The sequence below is a fragment of the Betta splendens genome, chromosome 3 (assembly GCF_900634795.4).
Source record: "Betta splendens chromosome 3, fBetSpl5.4, whole genome shotgun sequence".
In the NCBI taxonomy this organism is placed as follows: Eukaryota; Metazoa; Chordata; class Actinopteri; order Anabantiformes; family Osphronemidae; genus Betta; species Betta splendens.
The window spans coordinates 2,477,489-2,497,001 of NC_040883.2; the positions used below are offsets into that span (position 1 = coordinate 2,477,489).

Here is a 19,513-nt window from a genome sequence, read left to right on the forward strand (position 1 = left end):
TGATTGATATATTATATGTTTACTACACACTTGATCACTTAGGTTGCTACTTTTCATTTAAAAGTTGCTGTTTGGGGTTTTATACAAAAACTTTATGAATGTTTTATTATTTTGTTTTATTAACGTATTAACAACATTAATGCAATATTTAGTATTTTGATCTTTGTTTCAGGTTGCACATACAGTATTTTATACCGTTCTCGGCTAATCCCGAGCCGACAAACGCTTGCCTCCAGCCGCCGCTCTGATTGGTTCAGGCACATCCCGTAGTTCTCGCTCTATCTCGCGAGACTGAATATCCTTCCCAGTGAGAAGTGGCTCCAGAGCAGTGCTCAGTTGCTGTTTTGGTCTGGAGGCAGCACAGTCAGTCTCTGCTTCTGTGCTTGAGCCTGAGGTGAAAGAGGACTCTCTGAAACTCACCGACCAACCGAAAACAACCGCTGCCGGCGCGTTTGCGCACGTCCCGGCTTCGCTCTACACCTTTTCTCGTGCAGGTAAGGCTGCTAACGGTCCGTGTTGTCGTCTCCAGCCACTCATATGCAGTGCTAGCTGATATTCTCACAGATCAGTTTCACATCTGATCATCATTTCAACCCACCAGTCCTCCTCGCCTCTTCTCCCGCTTCTCCCACGTGTTAACCTCGTCAAACGCTTCGCCGCTAGTACTTTAAAGCGAGCTTTAGCACATCTTCGCCGGTTTACGGAACCAGAGGGCAAAGACGGGAACTTCAAAGCTGAGTGTGGACTCCGAGGAATGCATATCTCTGTTAGCTTCCAGGCTAACGAGATATCTGCTTAGTATGTTAAAGTCGCTTCCAGCTGGCTCACTAGCTAGCTGAGGAGATCGCCTGCCAGCTCTACATCAAACTATGAGGATTTAGGATGCGTGTCCTGTGGGAGAGGCGGTGGGGGAGGCTACACCAGCCAGCCATGGCACAGTTTTTGTGAATGGACCGGGTCAGAAACAAACTGAACTTGTGCTGAACGTCTAAGCGTCGTTGTTTTTGCATTTCTGACTGTAGTTTGCGTCTTGTTTCGTGTGAGGATCTGACGGCCAGCGCAGCAGAGTCACAATAGCACAGTCTGCAAAACTTTAATGCATCAGCATTGAGGATGCTGTAAAAACGAAATCAACATCACAGTGACCACCCACTGCTTTTAAAATGGCACCAATAGGTTTTTGGGATGGGTTGATCAAAGCGTATCAAAGACACAGTCTTATTTCTTTTCATGTGCTCCCAGACTCCGTGATGTTGAGATCAGGGCTCTGTGGAACTGTTTATTTATGACTCTGGCTACGTGTCTGAGCTCTTTGAAATGCACAATGATCCTGAGGCCAACCTACTTGATCTTTTAACTTTGTGAAGTATAAACATTTTAACATACATTTGCTGAAACCATTTTCATGAGCTCACTGCTGCAGAACGGTTGCTTTTAATTTCTGCTGGTATTAGTGACAGCTATTGTCCATATGGGGCAGTTGTTTGCACTGCAGTAGAGTGACACATGACACAGAAACAAGACACAACAGAAAGGACACAAAGGGAAATGCTCACCCCTTTATAAAAGCAAGGGTGGAAAGGAGGGATTGTATCTGTTTGTTCTGGCTCAGCTGCTTGAAGAGCAGGTCATAAGATGGGTACGTCACAGAAAATGTCTCCGGTTAATGTTCAGTATCTTCCTCATCATTATGGCCCTGCTTGTAATGATAGACTGTACCCGAAGGCACTACACTAACATGCATTTGTATTTCTAGTGCAACAATTAGATAAGCACTTAAGGTATTTCATTATGAATTCTATTATTCCATTTATGCATTGGGGTGAGACGGAGCGTTCAAACAAAATGTCTGCATAGAACTAAATACATTTTAAATTATATTTGCCAAAAATGAGGTATTTTATAGCAATGTATGACATCTACTACAGTGGCTACATGAATTATGTACAAAAAAATGACATGAAGCCCTGATTGTCAATTTTCAGGTACAGCTGTTAGAGCGTCACCGTGGCTGCTGCCTTCACGCACAGATAGCTGAAATTGAATGTTGAGTGCTCAGTTTCTGTTACTAGCTAAACATGGTTTAATTATATTATTATTATGTTCAGTACATCAAAACATCAAAAACACATTTGCTTCAAATTACCAGTACAAGCTGCGGCATTGCATATGTATGAGTTTTGTAAAATAGATGTAAAAAATTACATTTACATTCCTGCTTTATAAAGACCTCATCTTTGCAGATTGTACAACAAAATATTACACCAGAAAAATTCAATAAAAGAAAAGTGTAAGAAACCTGGGGAGCAACAGAGGTAGGACCTCTTTTCGGATGTTGATATAATAATATGATAGATTATTGAACATTAAACTTTAAAACAACAGGATGAAAATATAGTATCTCTGAAAGAAAAAAAAAACAATCCATGCACTTTAAAAGGAAGGCACCAAAAGCAAGTAGGGAAGTGGAAAGAATGTACAGGAATATGAATAGAATCGGTGGATTGAGCTCGAGGTGTATAATAATAATGTCGGTGTCCAGCAGTGACAGAGGCACAGTGGGAGGAAGGATCTCCTCTGATGGTGAGCCTCGGCTTTTTCAGGCCGCCCATGCGCCTGTGTTTATTCAGGAAGATATAAAGAGGACAAAGGGCAGAAGCAAACACTTGAACAGAGAGGATCATTTGAAATCGGCCACATCTCAGCATTGTTTGGGTAGATGGAGGAGATCTTATCTATAGCCCCATCAATACTGTCACACTGTACTGTGTGTGCGTGCGTGTCTGTGTGTCTGTGTGTGTCTGCATATCAGTTTTTACAGCCTGTTTATTCACAAAGGTTTTTTGTCCTAAAACAAAATGTCATAAAACACAAACATAATATTTGAGAAGACATTTATATGGTGTGACTTTTTTCCTAGTGTTTTATCAGTTTGTGGATCCTTCACAGGAATCAGCGTTTCTGCACAACAAATAACCTCACATCTCGAGTAGCTCTTTGAATGAATGGAGCAGGTACGATGGACTGTTCTGCCAGCTGCTTTATTTTGGATCTCATATGTCAAACTTTGCCACATGCTATGTCAAGTGATGGATGACAATGAAACACCTTTAAGGCTCAATGCAGCAGAAATAAATTTAATACGGCCTCAGCCTCAACAAAATTATAATCACGTCGTTTTTTATGTGAAATTTACAGAATCTCAATGAAACAACTGGTGTCTGAGAAAATGATGGCAGATATCTGTATAAGAACAGAAAGCAGCTGCCAGTAGAAAACAGTAGAAACAGAAGAAACATGTTACACAGTTGCTTTTAACTTTTTTCCAATGCTTTTAATAATGAATTCTGACATAAGATATAATGTTTGGCTTTTTGTGGGTAACACATCAGAAATAGCTTTGTAGCAGGACAATAGTTTTTAAATTGAATGTTTTAGTCTTAGTGCAGTGTTTTGAAAGCTTTTGTAAAAAGATACATGGAGTTGTAATTGTCTTGGCTTTCTTAACTCATCAAGTATGAATATAGTCTCGGTTTTACTCGATCGCTGTACAAATACTTTCACAGAAACCATTTATTGCTAGTTTCTTGTTATAACCTGTATAATTTACCACTAAAAGCTTTATTTTGCAGAATTGCTGTAGCTGCTGCCAGCTGGCTGCTGGAAACAAATGGAGGAAATACATGTTCAAGTCAAATTAGTGATGATTACTAAAAATAAGCGAAAGCTTTATGTGTCCAGCTTCTGTATGCTTTGACTTCTGTTGAGGGCTTTCAGAAATGTGCTAATAAAAACAAGGTACTGTTCTACAGAGTGTGGGCGGCGAAGTGGCCAGCGTGCTACTTAGACGCTCGCTAATAAGTACTGGAGATGGCAAAATGCAGTATAACATAAAGTAGTGTGTGCGAACTGTGGACTCAACGCCACGTTGTCCTACTGCTTCTAAATGATGCCTCACACCAGCATCCAAACTGAGCTGTGCTGCTCATACCTGCTGATGGCTGCAGAACCAAACGCCTGCTGGTTCGAAACAGGGAGCATTTGTAGTAGTAAACCAGGTTTCCATCATTAGCTAGACATCTTTAAATATTAAATATAGTGTCTATCTGCTGAATTTGTCAGATTTATTGTTGACCTGTGTCCTTCCAAAGCACATTTAAGTGCCTTCGATCAGCACATTTCACCACACTGCGTGAAACAGTGGAGTGTCCTTCTGGCTGAAGTTCTCTCCTTTGCTCATCGTTTGCTCGTAGTGGAGACCACAGTCTGCCTGTGGCATGTCCAGCCCCTCGCTGCGTGGTCTGTGGTGATTACTGCCCTTAAAGCTGCCACCGCTGCAAGTTGTCTTTGATCTGCCTGCTCCCTGGCCTATACAGTCGTCATCGCTGTCTTTTATTACACTGCTGTGCTTGAACTTGCCTGTTTCATCATTAACGATCCACAGCAGCACAAGGAAAGTGTCCGCACGGTCAGAAGCTTTACCATAGTGTTTTTTTTTCTACCTTTCTCTACTACTGCTCTTATTGTTCTTTAGTTTTCTTCCTCATGAGCTGCTCACACACCTTTGTCCGGTATCCCATGCTCCTACCCATGGTGCACCATTGTTTTATCAACTACTTCCATGTTTTTTGTGGGTCACCTATACGCGTCTGACCCGGAGCAGGACTCTCTGACGTAAAGGTTATTAAAGAACTTAGCAGGGTGGTAAAGTCTGGAGGCTTTATTTAGTTTAGGATTGAATCCTTGTTGTTCTTCTGAACCATCATTTATTTTTAAACCACAGTTTGCTGCTCTCTGCAAATGCTATGACATTTTGTGGGGCCCTGCTGGGTGACTTGATTAGATGTCAGTAGTGGTGCCAACTGCTCCTCTTTTGCCTTCGTTCTGCGTACAGCTCAGGATATTTGTGTCCTGTGGACTTTAAACCCAAGCTTTTGAAATCCAGTTTCCAACAGGCATCATGTTTTAAAGTGTACGGCAGGAATGGCTGCTGCAGGCGTTTGAACTGATCTTACCAGAGGAGGCGTCAGTTGTCCTTCACTGTGGAGGTGTAGATACGGACGTACGGAAAACCGGCGCGATAATGCTTTGGCATCCTTTGTCAAATGGTGGGAAATGTTTGTTCCTGTCAGAAAATCTCATCTGGGATCTGAATCTGTTGTTTAACTACCTGTACAAAATGAAAGCATTTCATTACCTTTTCCACCATTTTTCTCATGTGATGCCATGTGGACACCAACATGAAGAACATCTGAGGTAATTTAAAAAGGTGACTGTGCAGCAGAGTTAATCCATATGTATGATAAAAAGAATTGAAGGAAATCACACACCAGCTCACACCAAGGGTATGACTTCTTATTACTGACCCAACACTGAACTAGTCATGCTTGATAATAGAACAAGCAGCATAAAGTTCACCAGAGCATCTCCAGACTTGCGTGGGGAGTGGGATCCAGATCACATCTGTCGTGAATCGGCGCCAGTGGCCTCCCTATTAATTCTGATGCTGTGCAGCGGATGCCCTTTATGCTGTGTAGAGCTGGGCTATAAACACAGGTTGCAATAAATGGAGGGTTTCAGGTCCGTGTTCCACCATCGTGAAGCCTTCTGATCAGACACGTACGCTAGCTGCTTAGAGCTGCTGTTGAGTCTTTCATGTTAACTAAGCAGATGCCACTAGTTCACAATTACTTGTAAGGCCAAAATGGACAGACAGACATCTCCGATGTTTAACTGGACTTGTACACAGAGGATTTCCTTTTCCCATAATTATTTTGACCAGTATATTCGTTAGCTTGTCATTATATTTGCACATTTTTGCAGTATTTTCTCAGATCGCTTCATCCCCCAACTCAAATGACATCCGTCTGCCTGTAGCTCTTGTTTATTCCACGTGGACCTTGGATTTCAACCACTTGGATTTTATCTGAGCAACACACAATTTTACTGTTATTGTCTCCTAATAATGCATTTTTGATTATGAAACATGTTTTTCTCCTCTGATCACATAAAGCAGATCTAACGTTTATTTTCATTTGTGTTTACAAGGTCTCTTTCTGGAACATTGGAGCATGTTCATTATCTTAATTAAGCTTTAAAGGAGAGGTCTGTATGGGGTTGAATGATGCTTTCCCATCTGTGTACCACTATCAGTTTTCAAGGTAGAATGCTGCCAGACAATGAGCAGGGGACATTTAACCTTGTGACGTTTCCTTGTGTTTTTATTCACTTATTTTAGTCATCAATCAGTTTTAGGTCAACGTTGTAAAACTCAGCAGTTTGTGATGAGCTGCTTTAATGTCACCACTGTCTGTGGTTTAACCTAAAACGATGATGCACTGGGCCTGAAAAGACCATATAAGAGCAGATATACTGCGCGTATGATCAGATGTTAGTGTTTTTTTCCCGTTCTGGCAGATGGCGGCTGTGTTGATGCGCCTTTTTTTTGCTGAAGTTGACCATAAAGGCTTGTTTAAATGAGACACTCTCCTTCTCCGTAAAGGCGTCCATCAGTCAAAGCGGCTGCTTTGTGCATGTTTGCCCTTTCAGACACTTTCAGCATCACTTGTACTCTAGCACCCTTTCAGTGAATGGCGTCTAGTAACAACGCCAGCCCTTTGCTCCATGGTGTGCACCACGACCAGTCTGTCCTGGTGTTTTCAGCAGGGTAACTAGTCTTCCACCCAGATTCAAAGCAGAACTTTAGTTTTTGAACCTAGACCTGCACCAACACGTCAAGTCCACGCTGTTTTGCAACAGCTGCTTGTTAAACTGACTGTGTCAGTGCTGCTGGTTGTCAAGCTCATGGCACAAAGAGTGGAGTAAACCCACAGTTAACTCCTGGTGGGTCACTCCGAGCTGTTTCAGCCTTTTCCTGCATCTGACCTTAATAACGATGTCTGGCCTACAGCACACTGGCAATCACTTTGTAATTGCAACACTGCTGTAGCTGCTCGAGTTTGCTCATGCTGGGATTTTTGTGTCTAACGCAAGGAAAAGCAGGTTGTCCCATGGTGCTTAATAATAGGTTAATAGACAAAGGTCTGCTCTGTTATGCCTGCCTGCGTGACACTTCCTAAGCCTGCACCCCTGAAGCGCCCGATCTGTCCTGTTGCAGTGCCTCTGATAACTGGGAACCACTGCTGCTCGTTAGGAAGTGGGCAGATGAAGGAGACTCAGTCTGCTGTCGCATTTTTGGTGAATGTCTGGTGAACAACTGCTCATTGAGCCCGGATGGTGATTATGAGGCTGCGACGCTCGCCTGGTGTGACCTGGACCATCTGAGCTTAGCATTGGACTGTCTGTCTGTCTGTCTGTCTGTCTGTCTGTCTGTCTGTCTGTCTGTCTGTCAGACATCTGACTGTGGGACTTTGTTTTAATAGATATTATAATGTTGTCATAAAGTGCTTGATTATGACCGTAATAAAAGTCTATTCTCTGAAGGCTGCCTCCGTTCTTGTGGTTTCTGGCAGAGGGCTTAGGGGCTTTGGATGCGACTGCGCTCTCTGTGGGACACTGCTGTTGTAAATCCTGGCCCTGTGACATCCCACTGTTCATCCAACCATGGCCGCTTCAAAGGCAACATGCTCCCAGTATGCCTGAACACTTTGAACCATAACCCTCCCCCAGGCGTCGCACTCTATACCCCTCCGCTATGCTAAATACCAACAGCCCCGTATGGGAAAGCTAAGCACTGGACCCTCCTCCCCCCAAACTGTGTCAAATGTGATTTTTGAATTATACATGTAGCGATAAAAAGATAGCAGGTTTAAAAGAAATTGTAACTGAGACGCTGTGGTTGGCTGGCGTTCATATATGCAGTCAGTTCTTGTGTCTTTGCCTTCTGTTCCTTCCTCATCATCCAAATCCAGGCACTTTACCGCCGTACACAAGGACTAACCACTCATTTAAGCCAACGCTGAATTGTTTCATACAAGCATCTGTTGAGAGAATAGAGACGTTGTCTCTCTCCTTGTATTCTATCCAGCCACAATGAAGAATAATAATAATATGTATTTAACTTCTCCAGGCTTCTGACTTTATTTTCCCACTATAGACCATAATGACACTGAAGGAAACTGACTTGACAAAGCATGTTTGTCGACTCTGTCCTTGCTAGTTGACCTTTGTTCTGCGTATATTGACGTATTGTTATCTGCTGCTTTGAATTTGTTATATGCTAAGAAATGTCTCTGCCTTGTTAAAACATGAAAGTATTTTAGTAAATAAATACTTTGAGATGGATCTAGTATTTTTAAAGAAGTTGTCTCCATCCACTTTGATGATTGAATAGCCTGGTGTATGAAATGTGCGTGTGAGAGCGATTCTGGGCTGCTACTTTGCATCCATTCCCATAAGGCGCCCGCTCTCACCGCTCGCTGAGGATAAAGGATGTCTTTGTTAATTGTTTTAATGGCCATCTTTACAACTCAACACCCCTCAATATTGCTAAAGTGGGAGACTCTCTAGTGCTCCTCTTATCCCCGAACAGAATTAGCCTTGCTCGACCTCCCTTCGCTATGCCTTCGTGACATTCACACTTGATTAGGCTTGCAAATGAAGTTTTCCTTCTTTTGAGGTAGGAGGCGTGACCTTGGCCCCAGAGACCCGTTAAGTCTTTATTGGATTGGCTGGACAACTAAGCCGGGAGGATCGCTCGCCACTGTTTTGCTGCAGTCGGTGCACGTGTTTCATCAGCACTTGTTTCAGATTTTCTCCTTTGTAGCATCAGAGTACTTCAGATGGAGATCCACTGGGGTCAAAGGGGCTGCATTTAAGGCAGTCGTCATGTGTGATGGCCATCTTTTCGTGTACTCTTATGACGAGTCCCAACACTGCATTTTAAATCCTTAAACTACCGGTAACAGGCTCGTGTTGATCGCTCTCTAATGATCTTAATGATGCTTCTGTTACATTCAGGTCTTTTCAGTTCTTGTTTTTACTGTTGAGATGTAATCGATGCCTTTGTCGCCCTGGATGGTCACAAATGTTGTCGACTAGGTGCAGTTGTTTCCATGAGCTTTAAGGTCCCTTTTTGGAAAGAATGAATTATTAGATATTACTGTTTATGAGCAATTATCAAAATATTTCTGTCCTTTTTAAGAAGTTTGTTTCTTGCTCATTTACTTTTTATTGCTTGTTGCACACCTTCAAATGAAGTTAATGTTGAATTTGGGAACAATTTTCTTTCTGTTCAATCTAGTTGACTGGTCGATTCCAGACAAATATGCCTAAACTTAATCACCAGATAACAGGACAATAACCGGAGTGTGTAATGTCCCTGTTGTGAATTCTGCTTCCTCTCAGTGCATCAGCTTCGTCAAAGTCAAATCAGAGTGTTTATGTTCGTTTAGCGCAAAGGTCTGTGTTAATATGAGAAATACGTTCTCCCAGTTCTCTCTGGTGCCACACCAGCAGGGCTGTGTGTTGAGCTTATTTTAATAATTGATTAAACTGACTTTAATATACCATGGATTACCCGCCTGGTCAGCGTGCCTTCCTGTATTTGAACATCTGTTTTTTTTTTTTTTTCCTCCTGCAGTTTTCGACATGTGCCTTCTCATTATAAATGCTGCTGAAGTCTAGGAATCCGTGCGAATGCTGACAGCAGTAGAGGATTGTGTGTGTTTGCCGTCTCTGTAGAACTCCATATATAAAGATGTGAATAAATAGGCTTTACTCTTCCATCTAAGTCTAGGCGTGTCTCCGTCCTTTTCTCTGCCCGTACCTACTGGGGATCCATTTCCATGCCTCAGTAGCAGATTTGCCATTTAGTTTCAGTTAATGACTAGTCGGATGGACCGTGGAGATGCCGGGCTTGTAGCTTCACTCCACTTCCTCCGTGTCATTTCAGGGACGGTGTGATTCTCCAACCAAGGGAAGAGCTGTGTTTATGTAGAATGACATAATAAAGAGTATCTGACTTTACCATTGTTAGATATTCATACTGTTGCTCGTTGTAGGTTTCTGCAGAATACAGTTACTTTGATTGTAGTCATTCCGTGTTTTGCACTTTAATCTTTCATAAAACAGCTGTACTGGCCATTGAGACAGTTTTTTTTATTATCATTCAGTAAATGTTTTATAAACAGACTCTGAACCTTCTTCCTCCACTGGACATCGGACCACCAAGCACGTGATCGTTGAGCCGAGAAGAATCAGATTTGTACAATGTCTGCAACTAGATGGAGATTACGTTCCAGAATCGCCACAATTGCACGAAAACTGTGATGTAATGACTTTAATGCCCTTAACACGCTGTATTTCTGTGTGACCATAGAAATGTTCGTCATGAAAGGATAAACTGAAAGAGAGGAAAATGGCCTAAGAGCTGCACAGAAAGGTTGAAGAGATTTATCCAAGAGCAATTACAGGGAAGAGTGAAAACAGAAGATTGGCAGGACACCACCGCCCTGACTGGAGTAATAATTTGCTTGGAAAGGCAGCCCTGCAGAATATAGCAAAGACAAGGTCAGCTAGAAAGAGACGTTTTACATCCCCTCAAGGCTTTTACCTTTCCCTCAGAACAGCTCTTTTCTCAATTTCCAGACATGTTCAGCCTCGTTGCTGTGTGGCCTCCAGTCTCTTGACATTTCTGTGAGATTCTTTAGCTCATTGAAGGTGATTTACATATTAAATCACACGTCTCGCTCTGCCTTGATTGTTACCACTCTGGTCTGTTCTATACGTCCTGACTTATTTGCAGGAGCCATGATTGAAGCCTATATATTATTGCCACCAATCATTTCCATGAGTGAAGTGGAGGCACAGTGTCGGGCTGAATCTTGATCTCTGTAACAACGGGTGCTTATTTAGTTCACAGCGACAGAAGCGCTGTTATAAAATCACAGTGTTTGTCTAATAGTCACAATAAATTTGAACACTGATTCTTTATAGATTTGCTGTGTCCTTCCTGCCTTTGTCCTCCCTTCCCCTTCCTCTTACCGTCACCCGTACCTCCGTCACTGTCCTCCCCTCAGCAGGGACATGACGGGAAACGCTGAATCTTGAGCAGGTCCAAATTTTATTGCAGTTGACTTTCAGTGTGTGCACCTGCTTCATCTGCATACAGAGTGAAGATGCATTGGTTTGATAGCATGGAGCAGAGCAGACGTTTGCTTTGGTGGACAGCACAGGAAGTGAGACAACAGACGTCTCCTGACTGGATTGAAACTCTGTTGTGATAAATGTGCAGAAGCATTTTGGACGTCTAACTTATTTTCTATTTTGTCTCTCTGTCTTTTTAAGAGCAAAACTGATTTTAATGATATGTGCATATGCAGAACTCAGAGAGGAGAAGAATAACCCCTGCCACCCTCCTCTCAGAAGCGTTCGTTCCCATGTCTTTATTTTTGCATTCCATCATATCTGCTGGAGATTGAGCGATATATACCATCAAAGCTTTTTTGAGGCTCCCAACTCTCTCCCAAAATCCTTTTGATTTCCGACAGCATGAGCTGCTTAATATTCTAAACTAGTCGGTGGCCTTTTCACAGAACTAACAAGGTTCTGAAGATGCAAGTCTTGTCTTCATGTGAAAGGCAGCTGGGGTGCAGCCCTCTTCTTTCTCAGAGCTCACACCGAGGTGTCTGTGCTACTAACAAGTTCAGAGCTGTTCGTCAGATACACAAGAGCCGGAGTCTGATGGTAAAGTCTTTCCATTGCCAGCTTTTGCCCACGAGCATGAAAGCAAAGTTCACAGCAGAGAGTACCACAGAGTGTTGACAGGCACCGAGGGTATTTACTTAGCTTCCAAAAACTTCCAAACTCTTATTTACTCTCATTGAGCCTTTGCTGCCTCCCACTCTGAAGTCTGACACCCCTCATCCTTCTGTTGAGGATTGGAGAGGAAGGAGTCTCATGTTTCTGTTTTGTTCATTTGGGCATTGGCTCCACCTGCCTCTTCAGAGTCCCTTTATTCTCCTTTGTCAGTCTTTAACTGTCACCATAACACTTACTTACTATCGCATCACGATTGAGAACAGAAATGTGCTTTTGGAGTGTGCGCATCTTAAAAGGTAAGTTGCTTTTTAAGGAGTCTCACAAATGGAAAAATGTTCCTTTTTATGGCAAATGGGTGAACAGCTGCACCCAGTCTGGCTCTGAGGTGCTACAGCGCATCCACATTTAGCCTTTAAATGTATGCAAAGAAGCACTAAATAACATCAGAATTTACTGTCTGCATTCTTGAACACTTGTGACAGCCACAACGCATATCTCAGCATGTGATGCAGGCCCACTAAAACCTCCTTTGTTCCCTAAATCCAGTGTGAAAATTGCCCTAATGTTTGGTGAGGTTGGCGTGGGGCCGTGCGATGGGAGTTTAGTGCTGGTGACTAAGTTGGGCCCCAGGTTTGTGGCTTTTAAGGGAAAACATGTTTGGTAGGCAGTGATCAGCGCTTCGGTGTAGGCAGCTTTATTTTGTCAAAGTAGCTTTTTATTATTATCAACCTTCACAGGTTTTCTTGTGTTTTTTCTCTTTTCTATTTACAGATTGTGACGATAGACTCAACCCTCGACTAGTATGAAGACTCCGTAGAACGTGAGTGTCACTTGTTTTTTCTTCTGTGAGAGCACCTGGAGACAGAGCAGGACTGATACTGATTAATATACCCTAATATAATTTTATCAGATATCAGAAAATAGTCTGTATAAAATCTAAAAACGTGTCACCAGGCTTTTGGTTTGCGTTCGCGCTCACGTTCAGGTTCTGATCAGATGAGGGTGCCTCTAATCGACCCACTCCGACTCTGAAGCAGAAATCTCAGTTGAATGAACTATTTCACTTTGCAGACAAATAATTCTTGGCCCTCACTGGGCATCAGATGGTCAGTGGTGGCACCGTTCAGTGTTTGGCCATCCACTGACTCCCCAGAGAACTGATGCATTATGGATACCCAGCAGAGCCCCCCCCCACCCTGACTACGAGTCCTGATAGATGGATGCTTGTGTCACGGTGGCCGCGAATAGGGAGCAACTAAAATAATTAATTACCTAATTTCATTCTTGCACAAGACGCTGTAAAAGAAATATTTTCACCCTAATGTCCAAAATGTGTTCACAGAGAGCCATAAAGTTGATCTGCGTGATTTATATGCAAGGCGTCGCCCCTCGGCTAAGAAGGGTCAATTGAATGGGACAGTGTGTATGAACGTGGTGACAGCACTGAGGTTAGAAGCCACCTGGACGAGGAGCTGGACGCTGCTCAGCTCCCACTGCTCTTGGTCACAGCCTTGAGAGATTTCCTGGTACTAATTTAGTGTTGGCTGTTTTAATTGTACGTCCCTGAAATTCAGATCGTAAACAACTGTTTAAGGAGTTTGTACCAAACAGCCACTTTCTACTGTATGAATGCACGTCTTCTTGTTGTAGTATTCGTTAGAAAGACAGATCTTTAAATGTTTCTCATAATAAGATTAAAATACAATAATCATTTTTATATTCAGTCATATCTAATTGTTGTCAGGGCTTTCATGCTGTTTGCCTCATTATCAGTGCAGCTTTTACATGAAGAGTTGCCTAACTCGATTACTTGTGACCTTTTGTGGCACGGCTCATTTTTCCTGTTATTAAGCTTATTTTTGTCATTTATGAAGTTACCCTTCATTCCTGCAGAAGTGCAGGTGTTTGTGCGTGCGTGCGCGCGCCAGCTGACTGACTGAGATGTTACTTAGAGCAATCCGAAGCTGCATCCAGATGTTCACAGACAACCGATAGCGAGAATGAAATGTTGCATAGAAAGTGCCTGGATGGCAGGATGAGCTCCGGGAAGAATGAGTTGGGCTGACGCTCGCTCTCATTTTCCTCTCCTCACCATCTGCCTGCAGCACACCTGCCTCAGACAGCATCAGCGCTCGTACAGGAGCCCGCGAATATTGATTAAGACTGCTGACATTTTGGCTTGCTACAGTGTTCCGTTTTCCACACGAAGTCAGGCTGCAGACACACACACGCTCCCGTCATATTGTGCCCGGCCACGAATGACCTTGATTTAATTTTTAGCCATGGTCAAAAATAGAGCTTCTCATGTGACATTAAACAAAGCGGGAAACGGATTCATAGCAGACGACTCGCTAATGAACTTTATCCTTTTGAGCGATTGCTCTAAAATGTTGCACTTGTCGCTGTTTGCTCTTCAGTCATTTTAAAACAGTGAGTGCCATAACAGGAAGCCCAGCTGCTTTAATTATCACAGTGTTTAATTTAAGTGCTTTGTCAATATGCACATTTCATGGGATCAATATTCGCTCTCTGATGCAGTGATTTAGCACCTTCTATATTTTAATAGCCGCTTTCAACAGGGGTAAGAAATAAATTGGTGAGATTAATTACTGAGCAAAGTGTCCATGTCGTTCTCTGCTTATTTGCTCAGATAGATTAGTTGTACATTAATGGTCCCGCTGTTGAAAAGCCTATAAATTCATCATGGTAATTACAAATATGTATGTTTCCTCATCTTCATTTGTAGTCTATCAGTGTTTATGAAAGATTGATTTAAGTTTACAATTAGCCACAGTGGAGAAACAACTTCCTAGCAGCGTTTGTACCGAGACACTGCTTAGTGTGAGGAGGCAATCAGTCATAATTAGCCTCCAGAAACATTCAAACTGTTAAAGGATTTCATCTGAAACGGGAGCGACTGTGATCAGCAAATGTTCTCCCAGTGCATCCTCACATTGGGCTGATCCACTAATGACACTATTTTGTCCCGTCCCTCTCGTTCTGTACCACAGGCTCTGAGCGACCCGTCGGCAGGAGAACCAGGTGGTGAATGTCCACAATGTTCAGCTAGTCGCCTGTTTCTACGGATTAGAGGTTCGTACCGGCGTCCTTTTGTCCTCACCGTCAACATCTGCAGCAAAATCATAGGCATGTCCCAATATTCGCTGTGATGAATGGTCCCGTGTTACTGATGTGATGAAATGATTAATCATGTCTGTTGGAAGGCACCCTGAGCCTCCCGTCGCTCCCACCGTCACCGCTGAGCTGATTGTGATTGTTGTTGCACCACTTTTGGTTCCTTTGCGTTTGTTTCTCCGCCGCGTCGGACGCACAGCTCGCATGCTCTGCCTCTGACACGATGCCTCTCGTCACGCCTGCGTTTAATGAGGAGATTGCCTAATCCCTCCGTTGGCCTGAGTTATAAGCTTTTTGGTAATGACCCGCTTAATCCTCAAACGAGAGATAAAACACACGGGCGCATTGACTTAACAGAGCAGTTGACTCAATTATCTGTTTATTTGAGATTCCAGTCCTGTAGGTTCACATGTTGGTCTGTCTGGCTACCTGCCATGTTTTGAGAAATTCTACAATGATACGTGGTCACACCCACCCACAAATAGATTCTAGTTCCGAGTTTCAGTTGTGAAGAAGTCGCCCTGAACCTCAGCATCAGCATCTGCCTGGGACTCCTACCATACACTACACATGCACCCAGACGCACCTTCTGCCTCACAGCTCCAGCTCCAGCTGCAGCGCGAGCCCAGGCGCCCTCCATCCGCTGCCTCCCTCCACCTGAAGCAGTGGATCTGTCAGGAGTTTAGCCGCTAGCTACGCCTCCTTCTTCATTAGCTCCCCAAGGCCGGCTCAGCAGCGCGCGGCTTTTGTTGGTGTGAGGAGAGCAGGGACAGAGGTAAAACAACTCTTTAACAGATCCCTGCGCTGAGCACTGCAGGAGCTTTGGCCTCTTGTAAATGTTCTTCACCAGAGTACTGTAGTTAGACTTGGCCTGAGTTTAACACAGTGCTTTGTTATTGAACAATATTCTTTGCTCAAGACATAAAAAAAGAACTCTCTTCCAATAATAACAGTTGATCGTACAAGGAAGAATTGACATTTAAGATGAGTAAAGTTGCTCAATTGGCTAATGAGTGTTTGCATTGTTAAAAGCACAGTGATTAAATAGACTAAAGCCCTATTTCATTCTTCCATCTCCACCTTTCAGTGGTTATTACACACTTTGCAGGAAGTGGTTCTTTTATAAGGGCTGATTCTATGATGGTGACATCTGAAGCTCTGAGCGTGTCGTTGCCTGTTACTGTAGGCACTTTTCAATTTGGTGAAGCAGGATACTGGAGCCCGTAAGCCCAAAAGCTGCTTTTGTTTTCTAGTGTCTTTTGCTCTAATCTGTCAAGCATGGGAGACTTTTATCCTCCAACAGGATTGTCTTTCACCTCCTGTCCAGTTGGATCTGTCTTTTTTTTTATATCCTGTATTTGTGTCGTGTAGTTTTCATTCCAGATCAAAACAGTGTTTTTACCAGAGGGATTATATCTATGCAGAACTATCTGTGTGGAGCTGATAACATGGGGATTACACACACGCCTCCCACATCACACACTGTCCCCATAATAAAACAGTAAATAAAAAGATAGGAGTAGAAAAGATAGATAGAGTTGCCCACTATAACTGTACAAGCAGGTTTCCTGGTTTATTGTAGAACAAGAACATAAACTTGTGGAAAACCTAGTCATTAATATCCATCCATTCATTATCTAAATCACTTGTGCCCTTGGTTGCCGGTGTGGAGAGGACATTAATACCAGTATTAGAGGCCATAAGGGATCGAGCATGGAGCTGTGTCAGAGGGGTTCCTGCTGTGTATGGTCCAAAGGGTTCGGTTCGAATGAGACGTAGAAGCAGCGCCTCGCCAGCACACACACAACAGTAATGCAGTCGGACAGCGGGACAGCGTTTCCTGGGTCCGGCCTGCTTGAGTCCCAATCATTTACCGTTTCCTGACAGGCCCGGTCCTTTTTACCACCTTCAGCATCGTCAGAGCTCCTGTTGTCGCAGGCTTTCATCGCTCCACCACGATGACATTTCTCTAAATATCAGTGATATTTTGTGTCTGTGGCAGTAATTTATGATGGGCAGAGATACATAAATGTTTATTTTTATCACTGACTGGAAGTTTAAAATTAGAGCTTGTATGAATGAAGTTCATGAATAAAATATTTTTGGTTACCTTCCAGGGGACACGTCCCAATTTTCTCTCCAGGGCCCGGAATCAGTGTTTGGATTTGACATTTTTCCTCCACTCATTGTTTCCTGTTACAGCTTTGTGAAAGTTCCAGTTTTTACACAGTAACTTTGCTCGAGGGGCCACTAACGCTGTAATGTGACAGTGTCCAGCTCACACACTTTAATTAGGCTGACCTTCATTAGTGGCTAGTTTAAGCTGAGAAATTGAAATTAAGTTTGAGAGTAATTTCCCTTTCCTCCTTCCCCTGATAAAGGCCGGGCTCTGTTGCCGTTGTGATAGTAAATACTATGAATAGTAAGCTGTAATTAGTGTGGAGGAGGAGACCTGGGTGTGTATTGATTTCTGCTGGCGTGGTGAAAATGCCAGATGCACACAGAGGACATGAACACATGAACCCAGACTAACTGCTGGTCTTCTGTATCTGATTGGCTTCGTGCCTTGTGTAAAGCCTTCATGTATATTGTATGATGCTAGACAGTTTGGTGTATTATTAAAAGCTCTGTAAATTCAGAGCTGTAAACAGTATTAAACTTCGAATGTTGTTCAAAGTAGCGTTGCCAGGTTTGGAATCACAAAAAGGTTTTCCACATTTGCTGGTTGCTAATAAAAAACATTTATTAGCAACCAGGTAAATTATGATTATTATTATCTTAACTGTATTGTTCTTTGTTTGAACAGCTGTGTAGATCTAGATAATTAAGAAAAGAAAAATAGATACATATAAAATTATAGATAGAATATTAATGCCCACAGTGATGGAAACCTTTTAATACTCTCAGGTCAAGATGTTTCTTTGTACTGGATTTAGAAATGTCAAGGAGACATTGGATTGTGAGCAAAGCTTTCAAATACGTACTGGAACAAAAGATGTGCAGCATCTGAAGTACCATCTGAATTCAGTAAATTATCATTGTTAGGTCTGTAAAAAAAACATTTGGATGAAATAATACCTTTGATTATTCTGGTCAGCTGTTCCATGAGGTTAAAGTAACTGTGTGGATAATGTGGAGTGGAATGATCATATTCTGACGAACAGCAAAGCAGCATATTCCACAAAATGATGCACTGCAGAAATGGAAACGGTTCTGGAACCAGACTGAAACATTAAAGCTAAAGTGAGTCGACCAAAAGAATGCAGCCACTGCGGCCACGGTAGAAAATGACGGTCACGTCGGCCGCTGACCTGCGGTCTCCCATCATTGTTGTCCTTTTTTAGAGTGCGGAGCCTTAATTACTGCCGTCCAGGCTGTCACTTCTGTGCTCAGGTGCGTCTGGCTCTGCTCGACAGGCTGCTTCCCGAACAACAGCGAACAAAACATGTCTTTGACACAAATTGCAACTTGTCATCTCTCTGTGGAGAGCTGTTCCCAGCAGCACACTCTGGCTTTGGGAAGTGAGGGAATAGGAGGTGCAGTCCACTAGTGATGAAGGTTCTTATTCCATTTACGCACCGCACGTTATATATGTGCATTTAAATTGCTCGTTCTCCTGCTGTAATTACTCTGCATCATATCATTTGTTTATACAGGCTGCAGTGAGGCTACTCATCCACAGTCCAGCACAGCTCTGGCTGCCGGCTGCTCGTCCTCGTCTCAGTATAGTAGAAATCGCACGCGCTTCTAACGGCTCCCTCGTCTGTTTGTTTGGCAGGCGAGCTGTGATCATGCGCTGCCTGGCTGCTCGCGTCAACTACAAGACCCTCATCGTCATCTGCGCCCTCTTCACCCTCATCACCGTGCTGCTGTGGAACCGCTGCTCCAGCGACGCCTCCCTGCGCTTCCTGCCCCGCGCGGCCCTGGTGGCCCCCAGCCCCAGGGTGGGGGGCGCCTCCATCAGCAGCCAGCAGCAGCAGCCGCCGCAGCCCCCGGAGCCGCCGCCCGTCGTCGGCGGCCTCAAGTACGAGGAGATCGACTGCCTGATCAACGACGAGGCCACCATCAGAGGGCGGCGGGAGGGCGGAGAGGTGTACCTGCCCTTCAGCTGGATGGAGAAGTACTTTGACGTGTACGGCAAAGTGGTGCAGTACGACGGCTACGACCGCTTCGAGTTCCAGCACAGCTACTCCAAGGTCTACACGCAGCGTGAGCCCTACCACCCCGATGGGGTCTTCATGTCGTTCGAGGGCTACAACGTGGAGGTCCGAGACCGCGTCAAGTGCATCAGTGGAGTGGAAGGTAAGAAGTCGTCCAGAAATGAAATTCTTCCTATTTGGCCACAGTCAGGAAGCGAACGGCAGAGATGTAATAATTTATTTTTTCATCAGTGTGTCAGCTGTAGAGATCAGCGTGATCAGGAATGATGGCTTGAGTCAGTAAGAGCCATTTTCCAGCAGTAAATAGGTATTTCTGCGGAGACGGATGGTGCAGTTTTCTGCAGCAGTTTTTCTATGTGTCTACTCGTTGTTGATCACACGGGGAAAAAACAAACGTTATTTTAAAACGGCAAAATCATCCAGCTGTGTCCCACTACATCCGCATATATATGCGCCACGGAACACATATATTTAGAAATGGGCCAGACAGGAAAACA

At 43.6% G+C, this 19,513-nt stretch overlaps 1 protein-coding gene across 1 annotated transcript in view; it reads left to right on the top strand.

Annotated features, from left to right (window-relative positions):
* Positions 1 to 262: 262 nt before the first annotated feature.
* glceb (glucuronic acid epimerase b) overlaps positions 263 to 19,513 on the top strand; it is a 28,917-nt gene continuing 9,666 nt past the window's right edge. Inside the window, exons 1-4 of the mRNA XM_029144591.3 lie at positions 263 to 494; positions 12,493 to 12,541; positions 14,733 to 14,814; positions 18,635 to 19,158. Coding sequence (XP_029000424.1) covers positions 18,648 to 19,158 — 511 coding nt within the window. The 5' untranslated portion in view covers positions 263 to 494; positions 12,493 to 12,541; positions 14,733 to 14,814; positions 18,635 to 18,647. The remainder of the gene's footprint in view (positions 495 to 12,492; positions 12,542 to 14,732; positions 14,815 to 18,634; positions 19,159 to 19,513) is intronic.